General features: G+C 35.6%; 2 protein-coding genes across 3 annotated transcripts; both read left to right on the top strand.

The window, feature by feature from the left end:
- Window positions 1-355: 355 nt before the first annotated feature.
- Window positions 356-19,422, top strand: LOC110647804 (uncharacterized). Of its 2 annotated transcripts, none has more exons than XM_058137497.1 (13): window positions 356-724; window positions 1,289-1,440; window positions 1,928-2,019; window positions 6,067-6,180; window positions 7,794-8,124; window positions 9,616-9,795; window positions 10,385-10,465; window positions 11,572-11,790; window positions 11,999-12,141; window positions 13,585-13,751; window positions 14,702-14,919; window positions 17,873-17,965; window positions 18,642-19,422. In XM_058137497.1, exons 1-13 carry the CDS (start codon window positions 517-519, stop codon window positions 18,834-18,836), a joined length of 2,193 nt encoding a protein of 730 aa, XP_057993480.1. In that variant the 5' UTR covers window positions 356-516; the 3' UTR covers window positions 18,837-19,422. The 2 variants fall into 2 exon arrangements, with proteins under 2 accessions (XP_057993480.1, XP_057993479.1); XM_058137496.1 differs by having other exon boundaries at window positions 375-724; window positions 13,561-13,751.
- Window positions 19,423-20,737: 1,315 nt separating this feature from the next.
- On the top strand, window positions 20,738-22,113 carry LOC110647805 (protodermal factor 1). The gene is made up of 3 exons (XM_021801795.2): window positions 20,738-21,062; window positions 21,160-21,496; window positions 21,597-22,113. Exons 1-3 carry the CDS (start codon window positions 20,897-20,899, stop codon window positions 21,925-21,927), a joined length of 834 nt encoding a protein of 277 aa, XP_021657487.2. The 5' UTR covers window positions 20,738-20,896; the 3' UTR covers window positions 21,928-22,113.

Raw genomic sequence — 22,113 nt, 5'->3', positions numbered from 1 at the left:
TCTTCTTATCTCTTCCTTTCTCTCATTAACTCTCCCTGTATTTTTCTTTTCTTATTATTATTTGAGCTTTTAGCATTTAGGCAACAAAATGATTGGTGATATAAAATTGAAGGATGTGATATTAATGTGACACCCATAAATAATAGAGTGCTGATATGTCATGCCACATTAACATCACATTATATATAGTGCCACGTCAATATACCACATCTTACATGAGTGCTATACTATCAGTGCCACACTATTCAAGATACAACAGAACGTGTTTAGTGTTATCTAACACTATTAGCACCTTAATGGCCATAAAACAAAATACGCGCCCTCAATGCTAACAATTCAAAGTTCAGGTACTAAAATGTACTTTGCCCTGATTGATAAATCCCCTCTTTGCATATCCAAACGCATCCTCATCTTCTTCTACCTGAAAATACCAACACGTTGGTTCATGGCTTCTTCACTGTGAACTTCAACAATCATTCCTATTGAAGTCTTGGACTCTCCCTCTTTACTTTCCCAATGCCACTTCACTTTCCTCTTTCCCCTCCCTCGATGATCTCCTTCATCGTCAACAAGTTAGCTCCTTCACGTTCTTGCCTTACCTTTCAACTATTGTATCAATTTCCACACCGATTTCAAGTTCACACGCGGCGCCCACGCCATCAATTTCAGGTACGGCGTCGGTTCTCCACTCATGCGGCAGCAGCAACCCACCACCACAACGGCTGTAATTTTCCCCTATTACTTTCCCGTTTTATGTTCATATAATACCATTTTTGTGTTATCGCATTTATAATAAAAGTATGAGAAAGAAATGTATTTCTTTTGTGAGAAAATTGAGTTCATGTTGTTGTTTGGTCTTCAAGTATTTGTCTATAATTTCACTTTCGTGTTCCTGCATGTATAGTTCTATTTTTCTGTTCATATATGTATCATAAAATTATGGAGAATAAAAAAGGGAGTAATTTTGTGCCCTTCCTTGATTGAGAAAAGCGGGTTGATTTTTTTTTTTTTTTCAAAATGGAAATGGAAATTGAAACAACATCAGTGATAGCGGAGAATGAAGGTAGAAATTCACCTTTCTCCAGAATGCTATTCTGCGTCAGTTTTGCTAAGTGAGAATTAATTCCAGAGATCAAATGCAGTCTAAGTTGAGTTGTCTTGGGTCAATTGTGACTTACCTCATTAATTTAGATCAGGCAATTGGATTAGGTGGTGCTAGTATTTTATTTCATGGAAAAAATTAATTTCTGAAATGACATAATATTCCTTGTTTTCATCATTTTTGCAGACGAGATTACTCCTGTTGGAACAATTGATGAAAGATACGATGTCATTGTGGTTGGAGGAGGACATGCAGGTTGTGAAGCAGCCCTTGCATCTGCTCGTTTAGGGGCAAAAACTCTTCTTCTCACCCTAAATATAGATCGAATAGCATGGCAGGTTATCATTTCCAGCAAATCTTATAGGCACTCTTGGTCATGTTGTTGAATGCCAAGTCTTCATTGGAGGAACAGTTGCAATTAATGTTTTTGGACGTAATCTATAGTTGCTGTAAGGATGAATTCTGATTAGCATGCAGACTCAATCTATATTCTTATTAAAGGCTTACAGCCAAAACAAATCCATGCTGGACAGATTAGATTGAAATAATATAACAATTATGAACTTTTCCTTGGCATTGGTAATTAGCTAACATTTGGTTACGTATTTTAACAATTAAAGTTTTTGAAGGGTGTCCTTAGTTATCTTGTAGATATAAATGATGCTGCAAAATAATTGTTTCTCTCTTAAGAATTTTAGTGTTTGCCAGCAGACTCACTATCTATTTGATACATGTCACATGCATGCTTGCACACACACACACACACACACATTGAAAGCAAGATACTTTTTGAAAAATGTTCTCACCAAGAAGAGTTCCATGCAGCCTTGCAACCCAGCAGTCGGTGGACCTGCAAAATCACAACTAGTTCATGAAGTGGATGCACTTGGTGGTGAAATTGGGAAGGTTGCAGATAGGTAATTTCCAAAAATGTCCTATTGTTAACAGAATGTTACTTGTTATTAATCTTGCATGTCTTGCTGGTTGCTGGTGTCATGCATAATATAATTTGAGCATAATATTCTATAGGGCAATGCTCCTGCTGCATTCACTTTGGTTTTAACCAATCTTACCTGTAATGTGGACTTCTCTTGGATGCTTAATGAAAATGGGAATGTAAAACGTCCTTATCTAATAATATGGTAATGGTACAGTGAGGTTGGGCCTCTTTGGATCTAGAAGTGAGATTAAAATGCTAGATTAGGATTAAATATGTAATGAGATATGTGCATAATTCCATACCAAAACAAAATAAAAATAAATAGAAAGATTTTCTAATAGTGTGCAAGTACAATAGATTACTTCCTGTTTCAACTTAAAAAGTGTTGTAAAAGAAAAAATCTGAATCCCTAATTTTGCATCATTGTAATGAGTAATGATTGAACCATAGTTGATTAGAGTAAGCAAAATGGAGAAATTGGTTACGCTTGGGAGCACTAAGAATAATATCTGAGGTACTGTATCAACAGAGGGAAAAAAAGGGAAGAAGAGAGAAAAAGAAGAAATGGAAAACTAAGAATACACACCTTCCATCTAAATTAAATTACTCAAATTTCTGTTGTCAAAAGCCTTAGAAAATAACTAAGTTACAAAGATTATTAAGGAGACTACTTTTCCTTATTCAACAAGTATTATGATCCCCAAATAAGAATGATCCTTACACTTACGAAATAAGAAGTAACTCCTAGGTAAAAGAATCCCTAATCAAAATCAGAAGTTCCTAAATTATAGAACCTTATGTCTCCCTAAAAAGAAGTTAGATGATATTTCACAGGAGAATTTATTAGAAAATTACAACTCAACTCAACTCAACTAAGCCTTTATCCCAAAAATTTGGGATCGGCTATATGGATTCGCTTTCTCCACTCTAAACGGCTTTGGGTTAAATCCTCAGAAATGTGTAATGCTTTTAGGTCATGTTGTACTACTCTCCTCCAAGTCAATTTAGGTCGACCCCTTTTTTTCTTTCTATCCTCTAACCTAATGTGCTCTACTTGTCTAACTGAAGCCTCCGTATTTCTACGCTTCACATGACCAAACCACCTCAATCTCCCTTCTCTCAACTTATCTTCAATTGGCACCACTCCTACCTTTTCTCTGATACTCTCATTACGGATTTTATCTAGTCTAGTATGGCCACTCATCCACCTTAACATTCTCATCTCTGCAACTCTTATTTTAGACGCATACGACTCTTTCAGTGCCCAACACTCACTACCATATAACATAGCCGGTCGTATGGTCAGCATGCGGTAAAATTTTCCTTTCAACTTATTGGGAATCTTACGATCACATAAAACTCCCGTGGCACGTCTCCACTTCAACCATCCAGCTTTAATCCTATGACTAACATCTTCCTCACATCCCCCATCTACTTGAAGGACTGAGCCTAGATATTTAAAGTGATTACTTTGGAATAGTACCACTCCATTCAAACTAACTCCTTCCCTATTACCAGTTTGGCCTTCACTGAACTTGCAATGCATGTATTCTGTCTTCGTTTTACTTAACTTAAAACCCTTTGACTCTAGAGCACTTCTCCAAATTTTTAGCTTTCTATTGACTCCTTCTCGTGTCTCATCTATCAGAACAATATCATCCGCAAACATCATGCACTAAGGAATACTCTCTTGTATATGTTTCGTCAATTCATCTAAAACTAATGTAAAAAGGTAAGGGCTTATGGCTAATCCTTGCTGTAATCCAATTGAGATCGGAAAATCTCTTGTGTCCCCTCCCACCGTGCGCACAATAGTAGTTGCTCCTTCATACATATCTTTCAACACTTGTATGTATCTAATAGATACCCTCTTTTGTTCTAACACATTCCATAAGACATCTCTTGGAACACTATCATAAGCCTTCTCCAAATCAATAAAAACCATGTGCAGATCTTTTTTCACATCTCTATATTTCTCCATCAAGCTTCTAATGAGAAAAATCGCTTCCATAGTTGAACGACCGGGCATGAAACCAAATTGATTGAGAGAGATAGAAGTATCATGACGTAGTCGATGCTCCACAACTCTCTCCCACAACTTCATAGTATGGCTCATGAGTTTAATTCCCCTATAGTTTGAGCAACTCTGTATGTCTCCCTTATTTTTAAAAATAGGTACTAAGATACTCCTCCATTCATCAGACATTTTCTTTGAGTTTAGAATTTTATTAAATAATTTAGTTAACCATGCCACTCTCCTATCTCCCAAACACTTCCACACTTCAATTGGTATTGCATCGGGTCCACAGGCTTTACCCACTTTCATTCTCTTAAGTGCTTCCTTTACTTCTAAAGATCTAATCCTTCTAGTATAATTCACATTCTTTTCTATTGTTCTATAATCTATATTCACTCTATTACCATTTTGACTATTATTAAAGATATCATTAAAATAATTTCTCCATCTTTCTTTAATGTCCTCATCTTTCACCAACACTTTTCCTTCTTTATCCTTAATGCACCTAACTTTATTGAGATCTTGACATTTTCTTTCTCTCCTCCTTGCTAATCTATAAATATCTTTCTCCCCTTCTTTAGTTCCAAGTTTCTCATATAACTTTTCAAAGGCCTGTGCTCTTGCTTGACTAACTGCCTTTTTTGCCTCTTTCTTTGCTATTTTGTACTGTTCATATGCCTCATTATTATCACATTTAGGTAATTTCTTATACCATTCCTTTTTTCTCTTCACTGCCTTTTGTACTTCCTCATTCCACCACCATCTCTCTTTCGAGGGTGGTCCATGTCCTTTAGACTCTCCAAGTACTTTTCTAGCTACTTCTCTAATCTTTGATACCATCTGCATCCACATATCATTGGCCTCCATATCCAGTTTCCATTCTTCGGACTCGAGAAGCTCATTTTTGAACTTCACTTGCTTTACTCCTTTGAACTCCCACCACTTTGTTCGAGTTACACTATTTCTTCTGACCTTACTTGAATTATTCCTAAACTTGACATCCAAGACCACCAACCAATGTTGACTCGTTAACGCCTTTCCTAGAATGACCTAGCAATCCTTGCATAAAGCTCTATTTATCTTCCTGGTTAAGAGGAAGTCGATTTGGCTTCTATGTTGCCCACTTTTGAAAGTCGCTAAATGTGACTCTCTTTTTATAAAGTAGGTATTTGCTAGCATTAGGTCGTATGCCATAGCAAAATCCATGATGTTTTTTCCCTCCTCATTACGACTTCCAAAACCAAAACCTCCATGAACATTCTCATAACCTTCTCTATCACTTCCTACATGTCCATTCAAATCTCCACCAATGAAAACATTTTCTTCATTCGGTATTCTTTGTATTAAATCATCTATATCTTCCCAAAACCTTTGTTTACTCTCACTGTCTAGTCCTATTTGTGGGGCATAAACACCAACTATATTTATTGTTTCTCCTTCTAGTACTAGCTTTACTAGTATAATTCTATCTCCTACTCTTTTCATAGCTATTACTGCATCTTTCAATGTCTTGTCTATGATTATGCCCACTCCGTTCTTATTTCTCTCCTTTTCAGTAAACCACAATTTGTACCCTGAATTACCTACTTCCTTACTTTTCTCTCCTACCCATTTATGTCTCGTCTAAACTTTGTTTTTCTTGGACAACATTAGAATAGAAGTTTCCCAAAATTATTTCAAGCTGACCACTAGAAAACCAATGAATTTTCTCCTATCTGCTTGGTTTAAAAGGAGTGGCAGTTGGGATCATCAGTGATAAGATTGGCCTTTCTTAAGTTGGGAAGTCACGAAAGGTGTGAGGCAAACATAGTTGTGCTGTCAGCTGTGTCTTGGATTTGGCTGTGGAGATTATCGATTGTATTGATAGTTGGTTAGAGGGTTAGTTGAGGAATGGTTTTAAGTTTATTGCACAATGATTTATACCCTGAATAAGTTTGGACAAGAATAAATAAGGGTAATATGATTCTAAACTTAACCCATAATTGTCATTTTCATTTCATGATTCAGGTGCTATTTACAAAAGCGAGTGCTGAACATCTCAAGAGGTCCTGCTGTTCGAGCGTTGCGTGCACAAACTGACAAAAGGGAATATGCTATGGAAATGAAAAGGATAGTGGAGAGGCAAGTTGATAAATTTAATTTTTTTTTTATTAGTTATTCATGTACCTATCCAATTACTTTGATCAAGCTTATAGGAAAAAGCTGTCCAGTCTCATCTTTTAAAGGTGTTAAATACTTGGATTGATGTTGCTAATGTTTTTGCTGCATCTTGTGTTTCCTAAAGAGTTATTCTGGGTCTAGATTAATTCTTCCATTTGTATTGGGCTTAGAAAATATATATACATACACACACACACTAAAAAATTGATGAACATACAACTACAGTATTTCTTTTTACTTGATGTATATCTTTTCTTTACTGGGTCAAGAGTGAAATTTGTTTGATTGCATTCTTTTGTACCTTGAGAAGCTGCTAACCATGGATTTATGCTGGCGGAGTAAATGCTATTTACATTGTTTGTTTTCTAAATGTTAAAGAAAGAGTAAGTTGCAATAGATTGTTTTTGTGATCTTGTAATTGTGCAAGAGAGAGAGAGAGAGAGAGAGAGAGAGAGAGAGATCTGCATGAATGTTTAAGGTTATTACTCTATGTAGAGATAGACCATCTCTCTATGAGGCTAATGCGGGGTTGCAGAGGTAGTAGATCAGCCAAATAACAATATTGAGGTGTTTTGGGCGAAAAATTGTTTGCCATTCCCGAATGAATTATGAATGCTGTCCATCCTTTCTTTCGACTTTTATTATCATATAATTTGTTCTAGATTGTTTGATTGAACAATCTGACTTATTTTTATTATGACTAAAGTTGGAAATTATGTTGGTTGTTTGTGGTTCTATCTAATCACACTGGAATCTGGATAGATCACATAAATGGCTGGGAGAGTGCTGTTTTGAATGTACACTTCTCAATAGTGGCTTTGTATATTGCTTGCCTCAATAGTCAGAGAATTATCTGTTTCTGATTATGCTTGTGTCAGATGTGGCTTTGTGTTGAATAAACATTCATACCCGAGTTTGAACAAAGATTACACTTTCTGGAGCCTGACGCATCATGGAATAATTTTTATTTGTCAAAATAAGACTTATGAATGTAGTTGAAATGACAGCTTTAGTGAATGACTTGTGAAACTCAAAGATAAGGTGGCTACTGGCTAGTTTAGATTTCCTTTTTACCCTTTTGGTCTGGGCTAGTGAAGAGGGCTTTGGTGAAGCCAAGATTCAATCTTTGGTCCTGCCCTAATGCAAACATGCTTTTCTAGGTATGATGAACTTTTTAAATTAATTTTCTTTATTGTTAAAGATGTAAAAAATCGACCTGGAAAATTAGAATCATTCACTTTTTGGGTGTTTGGTTATTAAAAGTTGATCTCACCAATGCTTATGTGGATTTCAAGAAAAATGAGAATATGATATTTTTATCATTGTTAAGTTTTAAAAAGATCAATTGAGTTAAAATATTTTTCTGGGAAAACTAAACATATTTATGCTTATGTAGTTGATGCTATATTCTACACCACTCTACTTCTAATAGAAGGCTTTCTTTATTGCTCAATTCAATTCTACAGTTCAATCATTATCTGTATTTTTCCGTTTACCAGTTTCTGTTCAATGCATGACTATTTTTGAATGCCTAAGCATCTATCTGCTAATCATGTGATTTGTTTGCATTTCAGCACTCCAAACCTTTCTATCAGAGAGGCAATGGTAACAAATCTCTTGCTAGGAAAAAATGACAATGTGGAAGGTGTCAGCACTTTTTTTGGAATGAATTTCTATGCTTCTTCAGTTATTCTCACTACTGGAACTTTTATGAGTGGTAAAATATGGGTTGGTAGAACTTCTATGCCGGCAGGAAGAGCTGGTGAGTCAGCTTCACAAGGACTCACTGAGAACTTGCAACACCTTGGATTTGAAACTGATCGGTTGAAAACTGGAACTCCAGCCCGCGTGGACATTCGGACGGTGGATTTTTCCAGATTGGAACCTCAGCATGGGGATGAAGAGGTCTTCCCGTAATCTCATTTGCATGTTCTGTTGATTAGTGTCTGTTTAGTTGTGGAAAACAAAACTGGTTTTCCAGAAAATTATTTCAAGAAAACTAGAATAATATGTTTAGTTATGGAAAATTTTCTAAATGGATAATTAGAAATCAGTTTCTCAAGTTCTCCAAATTTATACTAGCCTTTGGAAAATGACATAAAATTGTTTTCGTCATTTTCTTTACAAACGAAGAGTTGAATAACTAAGGTGGAAAACACACTGTTTTCCACTTTTGCTGCATCTAGATGCAGGTTTCAAGCCCCAAGTGACTTTTTTTTTTTTTTTTTTAATTTCTTCAAATTCCCGTCATTATTATCTAATAAATGTTGGCAACTTGGCATATACTTCTGTTTTGGGGCTTTTGTTTAGTTGGCCATGTCCTCCATTTTTTCAGAACTTGGTGCTGGGTTTGAGCCAGCACCAACTTTTTTTTAGTTTCACTAGTTTTTTTTATTAATGACTTATAAATTAAGATATTTGACCAACTAATTCTTTTTCTAAAAGAGAGCCTGAGATTAAACCTAGTTAAAGGCTCTTCTTCATATTTTTATTATTTTTTGACAGCATGCTTATTAATGTTTAAATTTATGTTAATTTTGAATATTATGTTAATTAGTTTTATAACAATTGTCAGTTGTCATGGTAGGTTTTTTTTTTTTGCTAAGATTTAAATGTATTTATAAATTGAAAAATGGAAATAATATTTAAGTGATTAGAAATATTTATGAATTCAAATTTAAATAATAATTAATTCTCATGAAACAGTGCAATTCATTAGAAAATTTCTGATAAAAAAATCTTATAAAGGGAAAATGAAAATTGGAAAACTGGACAAGTGAATGTGTTTTCTGGTTTTCCAATTTTTTACTTGGAAAATGAAAATTGGGAGAAAACTGGAAAATGGAAAGATATGTGTTTTCAACAACCAAACAAGGCCTTAAAGTTTCATAATTCTAGATTTCATGTGATTCTTCAAAGTATGTTTATGCAAATAGATTAGAAGATCATGGTTTATGTTGTATTTCCATGGCAACAATGGGATCTATTACCAGCAGATTGTCATTGAAGCCCATGTCGACTATTAATAAGATTTTAGCCAACCTTGTCCGCTCAGTGATACAATCTATCAGAGTTTCATTAGCTAAGGCAGCTTTCTTGTAAGTAAATTGTCACTGGCATCCAATTATATACTATGCTGAAAGGTGCTAGTCAATTAGCAGCTATTTCTTATCCCAAATCACGTAATTGCTAAATTGGCAGCTTCCAGGACAGTATCTAGATTTAGTTCTTTGATTCTTTAGGCAAGATACCTTTTGCCAAAACATAACTGTTTCTCTGAATGTCATTGGCCCAAGAAATTTATAATCTCATTCAGATGACAGAAATTAAATTATCATTTCTTTTAGCTACATAATATTTGTGGTTATATTCTGATTGTGAGTTTATGACTGACAGGTCAACTGGTTTAGTTTTGATCCTAACGTACACATTGAAAGGGAACAAATGTGTTGCTATCTGACGCGTACTACAAAAATCACTCATCAGCTTATAAAGGAGAACTTACATGAAACTCCAACTTATGGAGGGTGGGTTGAAGCAAAAGGGCCTAGATACTGCCCGTCCATTGAAGATAAGGTAGACTTTTATGGTATATATTTCTTTAAATAGGTCTTCTTTTCTTTTTTTTCCCCCTTATGATATGTAAAAAATATTGTGAGAGGGCTCTAGACGGGTGTCAACCACTGTACAAAAGGAAAATAATTCACAAGGCAAAATTTGGATAAGTTAAATGCAATTTGAACTTGCAGGAAGCATTTGCCTACCAAACCAAATGCTGAAGTTTTGATCACCTATCTTTAAAAAGGAAAGATACTTTTCCCAAACACTGCTATTCCTTCACTCGTGATTTTTCTCAAACACTATGAGAGTATAGTTGGTAATGCAGTTGTGAAATAGGAATGCATGCTTTTTTTTTTCTTTTCTTTTTTAAGGTATCATTGTAGTTCCACTTATGATGACATATTCTGATAATTCATAATTCACATTTCATCATCTTCTTCTGTGGTTCTAGGAAGGACAATTGGTGGTAGGAAAATAGGTTTCTGTTGCTGCTGAGTTTCTACTTTCACATTATGTTTTAGGGTACTTATTAAGCAGATGATATCATAGTGTTCTGAAATTCACTTTTAACCTCTTCTTGTTCTTTCCTTTTTTTTTTTCTCAGATTGTGAGATTTCATGATAAAGAATCGCATCAGATTTTTCTTGAACCAGAGGGTCGAAATGTGCCTGAGCTATATGTGCAGGTCTATATCTAGCACCTTCTAATTTTCTTTCTTATTATATTGGTGAAATGTGAGAGATGGTAATGGAGAAAATCTGTTTGTGAGAAGAAATATTTTAATTCAACTTATCACCAGGAAATGGTTTCTTTCTTGTAAATATAAGATTAAAAAGATAAAGTAAATGTAATTTGTGTCCATAGTCTACTCTTATCGTGTTTTCATACTGAGCTCATGTAATTTGCACAATCTGCAAACATTCTGGGTGTTGGTGCTATATTGGAAGGGTCTTGTAGATCATTTGTCAAAATTGATAGAATTCACTCATCCACTCCACACCACTTCCATGCCCTCCTTTTATCATTATTAACTCAGCAACCTGATTTTCTCATTCTCTCTCTTAATACATGTATGATATTTTAGAAAAGTGAGTATTTTGAATGTAATGTTCTATTTGTTCCAAGCACATTGTTCATTTGGATTCAGTTGAATTCCAAAAGATTTAATATATGGGGTAATGAGTGTGAGAATTCAATTGGAGAGGAGTTTTACTGTAGAATTCAAAAGCAAATGAAATAAATTCCTTCTTTATGTGATTTCAAATGGTCCTTTGGTGATAGGATCATCCAAAGCTAGAAGGATAGTAAGTTGTGTAGACAATTAAAGGTTAGATTTGAGATAAGTGATGAAGTTAGACGTTTATGAGCCTGAAAACTCTGGCTGCTGTGACTACCTATAAGTGACTTTGCAACAGGAATCATGGTTACAGAATTCAGAGAAGGATACCCTTGGGCCTCTGTAAATTAGGAAGCCGTTGTTATTCCCTTTCATGGTTGTGTAAGTATATTGAAGAATATTTTCAAAATTAATTTCTGTCTCTTAATTTGTTGTGAATGTTGAGTTCTGGCAGTAATATCTACCATACCATCACCCTGTGTCACCAAATTCTTAGGGATGGGCAAGCAAAATTTAAAAACTGAACCGCCGATTGAAAACCTGGAAACTGATCCACAAAGATCACATTATATGAGCTATCAGCAGATATTGATACAACTCCCCTGTGTGTTATACATCACACTGTATATACTTTTAATATTTTGTCCTTAAATGGTCATTTATTTTCTTTGTAGGGGTTCTCAACTGGTTTACCTGAGAAACTACAGTTACCACTCTTGAGAACTTTGCCTGGACTTGAAGACTGTTCAATGCTAAGGCCTGCGTATGCTGTGGAGTATGATTTCTTGCCTGCACATCAATGCTCTAGGTCTCTCATGACAAAGAAGGTCGAGGGACTTTTTTTCTCTGGTCAGATAAATGGGACAACAGGTTATGAAGAGGCTGCAGCACAGGTTATCATCTCTTAAAGTAGTGTTTAGTTTCCTTTGTATTATTGAATTTATTTATTTGTTATCACTGGTCAATAATCTGCTTGTTACTATTCAACAAACAAAAGGCAAAGTTGGGTTTTTGCTTGATGGAAAGGACGTCTCTGGTCTTACAGTTCGTTCTGACATTATACTGATTAGGACTCTCATTTTTTTCCTTCACTTTCTGTAGGGAATTATTTCTGGCATTAATGCTGCAAGACATTCAGATGGTAAGCCCCTCATTGTTCTTGAGAGGGAAAGCAGTTATATAGGCACTTTAATTGATGATCTGGTCACCAAGGACCTTCGAGAGCCATACCGTATGTTAACAAGGTACTGACTTCAAATATTTATACTGCCATTTGTGTATATTTTCAATTTGGCAAGTAAGCTGCTCTTACAATTGTAATTACGGATGTTTGAGAACCAAAATTGATGAGTGTTGTAAGTGTACATTTAAAGTATGATAATGTTAAATCAATAACCTATCATAGGTTTTAATGAATAATTCCATTAGAATTTAATAAAGGATGTGTAAACAAATTTGTTTCATTTAATTGAATGTGGATTGATTTCCACATTATGTTTGAAATCTATTCATGGAAAAAAAAAATCATAATCCAATAAATGAATATCAATCATAAAATTTAATAAGCAATCTACATATCCTAATATGCCAAATGACTAAAAATTGTAATCCTTGCATGCTCTTCAATATTATTGTTGTCATATTTCTTGTTTTTATAAATTTTGTAGTAATTTAGCAAATCAAATTTTGGTTCTTTTTCATCCTTCAACTAGTGAAAACCTAACAGGAAACTAAAGAATTTTATTAATAACAAAAAAAAATGGTAGCTGATATAGAAGAAAAGTTAAAAAAAAAAAGTTTTTTTTTGGAACTGAAAAAGAAATTGATGGTAAATAATAACAAATTGTCATTATTATTATTATTTTAACAACTTTGGCATCTTGTAACTGGTCCATCAGAAAATGGTTAATCCAGTTAAGGCTTTCTTTCTCTGCCATTCATTTGGCAAATGCTCACATCTATGTAGACCTTCCAGTCAGTTTCCTTATCCTGCATGGGTATGGAGTAAACTTTGATAGCAAAGGTTATAGATCCCATCTATATAAAAAATAACTAGTCATGGGTCTCTTCTCTTGTTATAGAAGGCCCGGATTTTTTATGTAAGGAAAAAATGCGGGAATAACATGTCTCAAAATTCATGATTGCTAGAGCTGAGCCATTGAAGTAAATAGGGCTATTCCTGTGTCAGATCAATAGATAAAAGTACATTTAAGCACCTGAAATGTATAAACACCACCCGCTCTCTTTTTGCTTAATGCTTTTAGATTGTTCACTTCTAGAATTTGAGGGTAGGATAGATGAGAAAGCTTTTTGCCTTATTAATATGGGAGATACTGCTTCATCCCATCCCATGTGTGGAATTGTATTGTAATCAAGATCAAAATGTTTTTATTGTGCATAAATTTATCTGATTATCTTATATGGTACATGCATATGAAAATCGCAATATTTAAATACCATTTGACACCAGGCTGCATTCCTTTCAATGACAGTTTCCTGCATACCATCTTTATTCTTGTGTGATGTTTAAGACAAATGTGTTCCTTAAAATGGAAGTAATTGGTTGATGTTACATGTGCTTAGTGTACTGTGTTTTTAGATTTAAAATAAGATGCGTAAATTTAATTTGCAATATTATGATTTGTTGTAAGCAAATTTGACAGCGTTAATTTTCTCCCCTCTCCTAGTCGCTCTGAACACCGGTTGCTTCTCCGATCTGATAACGCTGATAGTCGACTTACACCTCTGGGGAATGAAATTGGTTTGATAGATGATAGACGGTGGAAACTATACCTGGATAAGCAAGCTAGAATTTCTGAGGAGAAGAAGCGTTTGAAAACTGTCAGAATTTCAGGTTGTACTCATTCATTTCTGCGCAGCTAAAGAGGAAATAACCTGTAACACAGAGTAATCATTAGACATGTAGATCAATTTATGTGGATTTATTTAACTATACATGCTGTATGTTTTTAATAGCCTTGAAAATTGTCTTGCAAAAAAGCAGCAGCAAGCATACCATAAAGCAAGAGCAATAAAAATAGACTTAATGGTCAGATTATGTTTAACTTTGTATGCTTTTTTTCAATTGCATCCCATGCTTTTAGTTTTATCAATTTGGGTAATTAAGTTACTAGTTTTGTTTTAAGTACATCCATTGGGTTTGAGGCATGTCTCTATGCTGATGTGGTGCTAAGTGAACTTTAGACATGGACAATAATTGCTGATTTAGATGATATGGGTTCCTATTGAGTTTTAGGATACACCAAATGATAGCATTTTGCAACATATGAATCTCAAATATCATTTTAAGCATTTTGTTAAGTGTCACTATTTGATGATTGTTAAGGCTCGGAAGCAACCCACTTTTTCTAATTCATTAGTTATGTAGATATTTGCCTTCCGTCTTAGCGTCTATCTTTGTTAATGAACTCTCTTGTTTACCCTTTTTTTTTTCTTCTGATCTTGCTCTTAAATCTTATCTACTTGTCTCTCAATCTCTCAACTCCAGTCTCAAATCTTATTTCTCATTTCATCTTAACTCTTTTTTTTTTCATCTCTATTTTCTGCAATTTTGATATCATTGATGGTCCTAGAAATTATCTGCTTTGTTGTTAACCAGTTCTGGTCAGAAGAGCCCTTTGGTTTGGGAGGTACATTTTGGGTTTACAATTGTTTCTGTTTCCAAAATTTTCAAGTAAAGCAATAGAGAGAGAGAGAGAGAGAGAGAGAGAGAGTTATCTGTTGGGTTTTTAGTATTTATATATGAAAATTCAAGTTAATAACAGCTTCCATTTTAACTTTCAGGAGGGGATTTGGCTGCTGACATTACTCGTCTGTCTGGACAGCCTGTAAGGGACTCTTCAACGCTGGAGAGTCTTTTGAAAAAACCACACATCCAGTATGAGGTACTGGATAAGCATGGTTTTGGAAATAAGCTTCTATCTAGAGAGGATAAAGAGTGTGTTGAGATTGATGTCAAGTATGAAGGCTTCATTATACGTCAACAGATCCAACTCCAACAGGTTTGTAATCATTCTTATCATGTGGTGATGCTGACAGTAGGGGCTCAAGAATCTTTATGTTTAAAGAGTCAGGAAACTCACATAGCTATAGTGTGCTTGTCCAATCAAGTGAGGTCATGCTGCTTGTCACACAGCAAACTTGCACTACTGGACAAATTGGAATTGCTTGGTGCACAGCAAAGTCATGTGGCAAAGCAAGCTCATAAAAAATGAAAAATTAAAAAAAAAAAAACAGCAATGCTTGGTTGTGAGCAGCAGCTCACTAGGGTCTTCAACCACAAGTGCCCATGTGAATTTGAGTCTGCTAGGAGCTTGCTCATTTTTAGCTCACTGTGCATGAACGACCTGCCATATGCCGAGCATACATATCAGTCAGTATGCAAACAACTGCATGCAGTGAGCACACACTGCTTAGAATGCAACATGCTTGAAAAACCAGAGATATAGCAAGCTTGCATTGGGAAAAATTAATATATATATATATGGACAGCTGCATGTTGCAATCTGGGCACGAACCGCAGGCACCAGCTTACTATGCATGCAAGGTGTGTGCTTACAAAGGGGTTGGCCAAATAGCCATATTTTGACAATTGTCCATGCAGCCTCATGTGAGCTGCGAACTCACACATGGTCCACATGAGCGCTGGCTCACTTTTTGCATGTGAGAAGCTTAACCTGTAAGTGCAGGTGACCATTAGACCCTGCAACTTAAATTTGCAAGTTGCAAGCAAAGGCTTAGGGGTAGCATTGGTTAGTTTGGTTTGGACTAGAAAACTGAATAAACCCAACCTATTAGAAACTCATACCATACAAAATAAGAGTTAAAACCAAACTGGATTGAACATAACCAATTTGGTTCGGTTCATCAACGTTATGTTGACAAAATGAACATGGAATTCTTTCCTCTGGAGGATATTAAGCATGAAATCTAGAAATTCCATGTTGAGAATGCTATTGAAAGAAAACATAAGACAAATCCGCTTCTATTGAATTTATTACAGATTCCTTTTTGTTTTCTTTGAGAGTCCAAATTCTTTAGGATTAAGATTAGTTTTTACAATCCAATGTTTTCATGTCTGGGATTATTTTTAGTCTATAAATACTCATGCTAGCAATGCTTTATTCAGTTTTTCAGTTGACAAAATTCTAGCAACTATGGTTCTTTTTTTTCATCTTTAGTTACATGATGCAATTTGAACCTAGATGAGATAAAACTCAACTCAACTCAACTAAGCCTTTATCCCAAAAATTTGGGGTCGGCTATATGGATTCGCTTTTTCCACTCTGAACGATTTTGGGTTAAATCCTCAGAAATGTGTAATGCTTCTAAGTCATGCTGTACTACTCTCCTCCAAGTCAATTTAGGTCTACCCCTTTTTTTCTTTCTATCCTCTAGCCTAATGTGCTCTACTTGTCTAACTGGAGCCTCCGTATGTCTACGCTTCACATGACCAAACCACCTCAATCTCCCTTCTCTCAACTTATCTTCAATTGGCACCACTCCTACCTTTTCTCTAATACTTTCATTACGGACTTTATCTAGTCTAGTATGGCCACTCATCCACCTTAACATTCTCATCTCTGCAACTCTTATCTTAGATGCATACGACTCTTTCAGTGCCCAACACTCACTACCATATAGCATAGCGTATGGTATGCGGTAAAATTTTCCTTTTAATTTATTGGGAATCTTACGATCACATAAAACTCCGTGGCACGTCTCCACTTCAACCATCCGGCTTTAATCCTATGACTAACATCCTCCTCACATCCCCATCTACTTGAAGGTGAGCCTAGATATTTAAAGTGATTACTTTGGGACAGTGCCACTCCATTCAAACTAACTCCTTCCCTATCACCAGTTTGGCCTTCACTGAACTTGCAATGCATGTATTCTGTCTTCGTTCTACTTAATTTAAAACCCTTTGACTCTAGAGTACTTCTCCAAAGTTCTAGCTTCCTATTGACTCCTTCTCGTGTCTCATCTATCAGAACAATATCATCCGCAAACATCATGCACCAAGGAATACTCTCTTGTATATGTTTCGTCAGTTCATCTAAAACTAATGTAAAAAGGTAAGGGCTTATGGCTGATCCTTAGTGTAATCCAATTGAGATCGGAAAATCTCTTGTGTCCCCTCCCACTGTGCGCACAATAGTAGTTGCTCCTTCATACATATCTTTCAATACTTGTATGTACCTAATAGATACCCTCTTTTGTTCTAACGCATTCCATAAGACCTCTCTTGGAACACTATCATAAGCCTTCTCCAAATCAATAAAAACCATGTGTAGATCTTTCTTCCCATCTCTATATTTCTCCATCAAGCTTCTAATGAGAAAGGTCGCTTCCATAGTTGAACGACCAGGCATGAAACCAAATTGATTGAGAGAGATAGAAGTATCATGACGTAGTCGATGTTCCACAACTCTCTCCCACAACTTCATAGTATGGCTCATGGCTACTATTCACCATGCCTGATCTGTGTTGCAAACAATCCCAGATTCTTTTATTTTATTATTGTATTTTGCTTATTAAATCTATCTCTTTACAAGCCCTACTTTTCCAACTAGATTTCTATTTATTCAAATAGATTTCCATTTTACTGTTCATGGCTACTATTCACCATGCCTGATCGGTGTTGCAAACAGTCCCAGATTCTTCTACGTTATCGTTTTATTTTGCTTATTAAATCTATCTCTTACAGGCCCTACTTTTCCAACTGGATTTCTATTTATTCAAGCTTTCACATAAATCCAAAATCTAACTTGAATGATCAAATTCCTGCAAGTTGTCCTACTTCTTGTAGGCCCAGGAAAGGAAAATGTTCCAAAATAATTTTGAAATGATTTTCAATGTATTCATGTTTGGATATTGATTAGTTAGTTTATATCATCATTTTTTTTTTTTTGGTTTGATCATGTCAACTCTTGTGCTTGGATCCACTTGTAGATGGCCCATCAACAAAACAGACCACTTCCAGAGGACTTGGATTACCATGCAATGACAACTTTGTCTCTTGAAGCACGTGAGAAACTCTCCAAGGTTTGTGGCATAAATAGTTTTCTCCTCACTATGACAGAATTCTTCTGTATTTATCAAAAGCATATTATCAAATTGATCAGAATCCAGAACTACTACATTTTGCTTGTTTGGGACTCTGGTATGTTTTCATCTGATTCAATGGTGCTGTTATGGTGTGGCAACACAATTTCGTTTCTGGCTGCACTTTGACTATCATATCTGCTCATATTTGTTGGGCTCTATAGCATCAAATGTCAAACTTCTGAAAATTAGCATGTAAAATTAATATCTAAATTTACAGCTCAGATACACATCCCCTTAACCTGACCAGAAAACAACTGGATACCAGATGAATTACTGCTTGCAGTATCTATTAAACTTTTCATAAGCTTCTTCTGTATATGAAATTATGGTCAATTCTTTGTTACATTTATATACTTGTTCATAGGCAATTTTATTTTGTAATTGATCTGGCAAATTACTTACAGTTTGAAAGGTCTAACGTTTTCAGTCTTTTGAACACTGATGCAATTGGGTGAGAGATGTATGATGGGATATATAGATCTTGTGTTAATTTGAATTGACAAGATAAATATGTATGAAATTGTGCTCTGTATGGTTACTATTGAATACAGTTATTTGAAATTCAAAGCAGTTTGGTTTCGGTTAACGTAATTGGGTTTATCTTTATTTCCAGGTGAGGCCACAAACTATTGGCCAAGCAAGCAGAGTAGGTGGGGTGAGCCCTGCTGACATCACTGCGCTTCTTATAATCCTAGAATCCCACAGAAGGAAAGCCAAAGAACAGAAGAGGCACCAAATGCTGAATTCTGTTGTGACAGAAACAAATCCCATGTCCAATGTCCCTTTGACCGAGACAATCAGCACTTGATGTGTTCCCTGTGCGCTATTATTCATTTTCATCGTTTGTCAGCTTCAGAATTGTGTCAAGCATGTATGGCACTGGCAGTTCTTCAGAGGAGTCGGAGGCAAGAGTAGGATGAACCCGAGATTTTACTTCTTACAATATTCAGGCCTTCTGATAAGGGATAATGGTAACTTTCAACAAGCTGTTAGGCAGATGGAACTTGATGCATCTGCCGTCAGTTGGCGTTCACTTGTTCTGCCTCTGCTGACTACAGTAAAATATGAAGGTTAGAACAGAAGTCAAGCCTCAAAAATTACAGCAAGTGTTTAAGACGAATTTGTTTGGCAGTTAATCTTGGTTCTAACAATAGTTCACATCCAAATTTTCTTCGTTGTTCTATGAAATGTATCAGGCAATATGTATATCCTTTGAATCACTTAGGTCAATGACCATGGTCGACAAGGCTATTCGCCCCCTTCCTCCTCTTCCTCTTCTTCTTCGATTGTCTTACCACTGCGCAGAACAAATTGACATTAGATAATTAACCAAATGTTGTAATTTCAATGGCTCATTTGAGAAAAAGATTTAATTGACTTTTTTTTTAGTCAAACCTGATGGTTAATTTGGCCTTTTGGCCGAATTTTAATTTATAACTTCATGTTTATTTTTATATTTCTATTTCTATTTTTTTTTTAGATTTTCTGAACCATCAAAATTAATTTTTATATTTAAGAAATTTTATTTGATCAATTTTCTAATAAACCTAAACAGATGAAACAGTCTTGAACTACAACTCTCAGAGCATTTGATATGCTATAACAAAAAAGAAAAAGCAAATTAAGAGCAAAATTGTGTGACATGTAATTGCATTAGTAAGGTCTCAGCACCAGCTTAAAGAGCATGGATGGTTTCTCTGACATGTAATTAATTAAATCAGAGAAAAGCCCTTCCTACCTAAGTTTATGACTGAAAAGGCACTTGTTATATTTACATCTCTGTTCTACCTCACCAACTTCCCTGCCATTCTCATTAACCCAACCCCACCAACTTCTCATCTCATAATTGTAGATGAATTACAATTTAATTTTAATTTTTTAATTTATCTACTCATAGATTTTTCTGTCTAATTTATTATTAGAGTGAATTATTATTTATATCTTAAAAATTACATTAGTCAACTCTGGAGATTTAATTTTGTCAAATAAATAATTTTTTCATCTAATAATCACAGATTAATAATGTAGTCTCTTCATCTCTGTTTTATTTCTCTTTTTTCTCTTCATTTCTGTGTCTTTCTATCTTTCATTTTATGTTTTTCTTTCTATTTTTCTCTTTTCATATCTCTATTTTGTTCATACTTCAATTTTCACTGCACAATCCTGAGCCATTGGTCCAAAATGTTATCAACCCAACAACATTACTCAATCTTGTAATTGTTTCATGGTTTTGACTGTAAAAAAAAAAAAAAATACTAATATTTATGTCTTTTACAAGGAACATATGTTTACTAATCAAGTTCAATCCAGCTCAACCCTAGATATTCATATTGTGACCAAGATCTTGCTGGGTTTGGAATTAGGAGTTAAGAGGGCTTATGTAGTTTTAAAGGTGCCTTTAAATATGACATTAATTGATCAATCTGTGGCATTTGCAGCACCAGCTGGCATTTGCATCACAAGGAAATTAATTACAAATAAAATGAATCTGAAATTGGTTGCTTAAATCATTCATCTCATACAATTGCTTCAATTAAGATAGATGCCAAACTCATTTACAAGCTTATTAACTTTCTAGTTTGGTTTATTCTTTCCATGTTCTTCAATTATATAATTAAGTGTTCTATTACAAAACTTGGTTTATTGATTTTTGATTGGTTGGGTTGGGTGTATAAGAGTAAAACGAGTAGGGGAAGAGAGAGACGCGTCATTAAAAGTAGGTCTTTATGCCCTTCTATAACACATCAAGTAACCATCAACTCCTTGACCTGCCACTCTCTGTCTTCCTTATATAATCACCCGCTCCCTTCTCTTGGCTGCTCATCGCCTTTCAAAATCTCCATTTGTGTTTCTTCAAGCACAGAGATCATGGGGAAGGAGAAATGCAATCAGGCCTCAATGTTGATGTGGGTTTTAGTCGCTGCAGGTTTGCTTTGCCAAAACTTGGTCACTGTTCCTGTAATGGCTACAAACTTTGAAGATCAAAAGAGCTTCTTCCCATTCCCAGACCCAAATCCAAGAAGTCCCCCTACAGGTCTCTCGATCTTTTTTTTTTATTTAATACATCACATCTTCGTTTTGTGTTCTTGTCATCAATTTTATGCTTATTCTGTGTTAATAATTAATGGCAGAATCACACGGAAGCCCTCCCCATGGAAGTGGTAGTACTCCATCACATGGAGGTGGATATGGTGGCACACCACCCGCCCACACAACCCCATCCCCGTCCCCATCCCATGGAAATTGTGGAACTCCACCAAGTGTGCCTACTCCATCAAAACCTTCAAATCCTCCAAGCGGTCGTGGACACCACCACTCTCCTCCAAGCACTGGTGGCTCCCACCCCTCTCCTCCGAGCTCTGGTGGTAGTCCTCCAACACCGGTCATCGCGAACCCACCAACACCAAGCACCCCTTTCGTTCCCTCGCCTCCATTTATTCCCGATCCGAGTTCGCCATTCACGTGCAAGTGAGTTTCTCCTGCACTATTATCACAGACACTGATCTATCTTTGATGATAGTGTATTGCTATTACCATTTTTGACATCCAAATGCTTGTTTAATTGCAGTTACTGGAAGAATCATCCTGGATTAATATGGGGTCTCCTGGGATGGTGGGGAAACCTAGGCAACGCATTTGGAGTGACTAGCATGCCAGGATTTGGAGCAAGCATGAGCTTGCCACTAGCACTCTCAAATGCACGCACTGATGGGTATGGGACACTCTACAGAGAAGGCACTGCTTCCTTGCTCAACTCCTTGGTAAGCAGCAAATTTCCTTTCACTACAAGGCAAGTCAGAGAGAGTTTCAAAACTGCACTCTCCTCCAACAAGGCTGCAGCTGCTCAGGGACAGCTCTTTAAGCTGGCCAACGAAGGCCATTTCAAGCCCAGAAACTAACTAGTCACCATTGATTCCAGCAACCGTTTTATATTGTGGTGTGTGTGCTTACAAATTAGAGTTTTTATGTGCTGTAGTATCTTCATTTATCTTCTCATGTTCTTATTATAGACATTGTTGAGCGATTTGAATGCTTAATTTGGTGTTTTCTTAGTTATAAATAAGATTGTGGCTTATTTTGAGTTC

The sequence above is a fragment of the Hevea brasiliensis genome, chromosome 16 (assembly GCF_030052815.1).
Source record: "Hevea brasiliensis isolate MT/VB/25A 57/8 chromosome 16, ASM3005281v1, whole genome shotgun sequence".
NCBI classification, from domain to species: Eukaryota; Viridiplantae; Streptophyta; class Magnoliopsida; order Malpighiales; family Euphorbiaceae; genus Hevea; species Hevea brasiliensis.
Note: the sequence above shows the minus strand (reverse complement) of the source record. Positions and strands in the feature narration are given on the sequence as shown.

Coding starts and splice junctions, on each gene's coding strand:
- LOC110647804 (XM_058137496.1), top strand. CDS start 517: ATGCCACTTCACTTTCCTCTTTCCCCTCCCTCGATGATCTCCTTCATC. Junction 2,020..6,066: donor ATTGGGAAGGTTGCAGATAG/GTAATTTCCAAA, acceptor TTCATGATTCAG/GTGCTATTTACAAAAGCGAG. Junction 17,966..18,641: donor CACGTGAGAAACTCTCCAAG/GTTTGTGGCATA, acceptor CTTTATTTCCAG/GTGAGGCCACAAACTATTGG.
- LOC110647805 (XM_021801795.2), top strand. CDS start 20,897: ATGGGGAAGGAGAAATGCAATCAGGCCTCAATGTTGATGTGGGTTTTA. Junction 21,063..21,159: donor TCCAAGAAGTCCCCCTACAG/GTCTCTCGATCT, acceptor AATTAATGGCAG/AATCACACGGAAGCCCTCCC. Junction 21,497..21,596: donor AGTTCGCCATTCACGTGCAA/GTGAGTTTCTCC, acceptor GTTTAATTGCAG/TTACTGGAAGAATCATCCTG.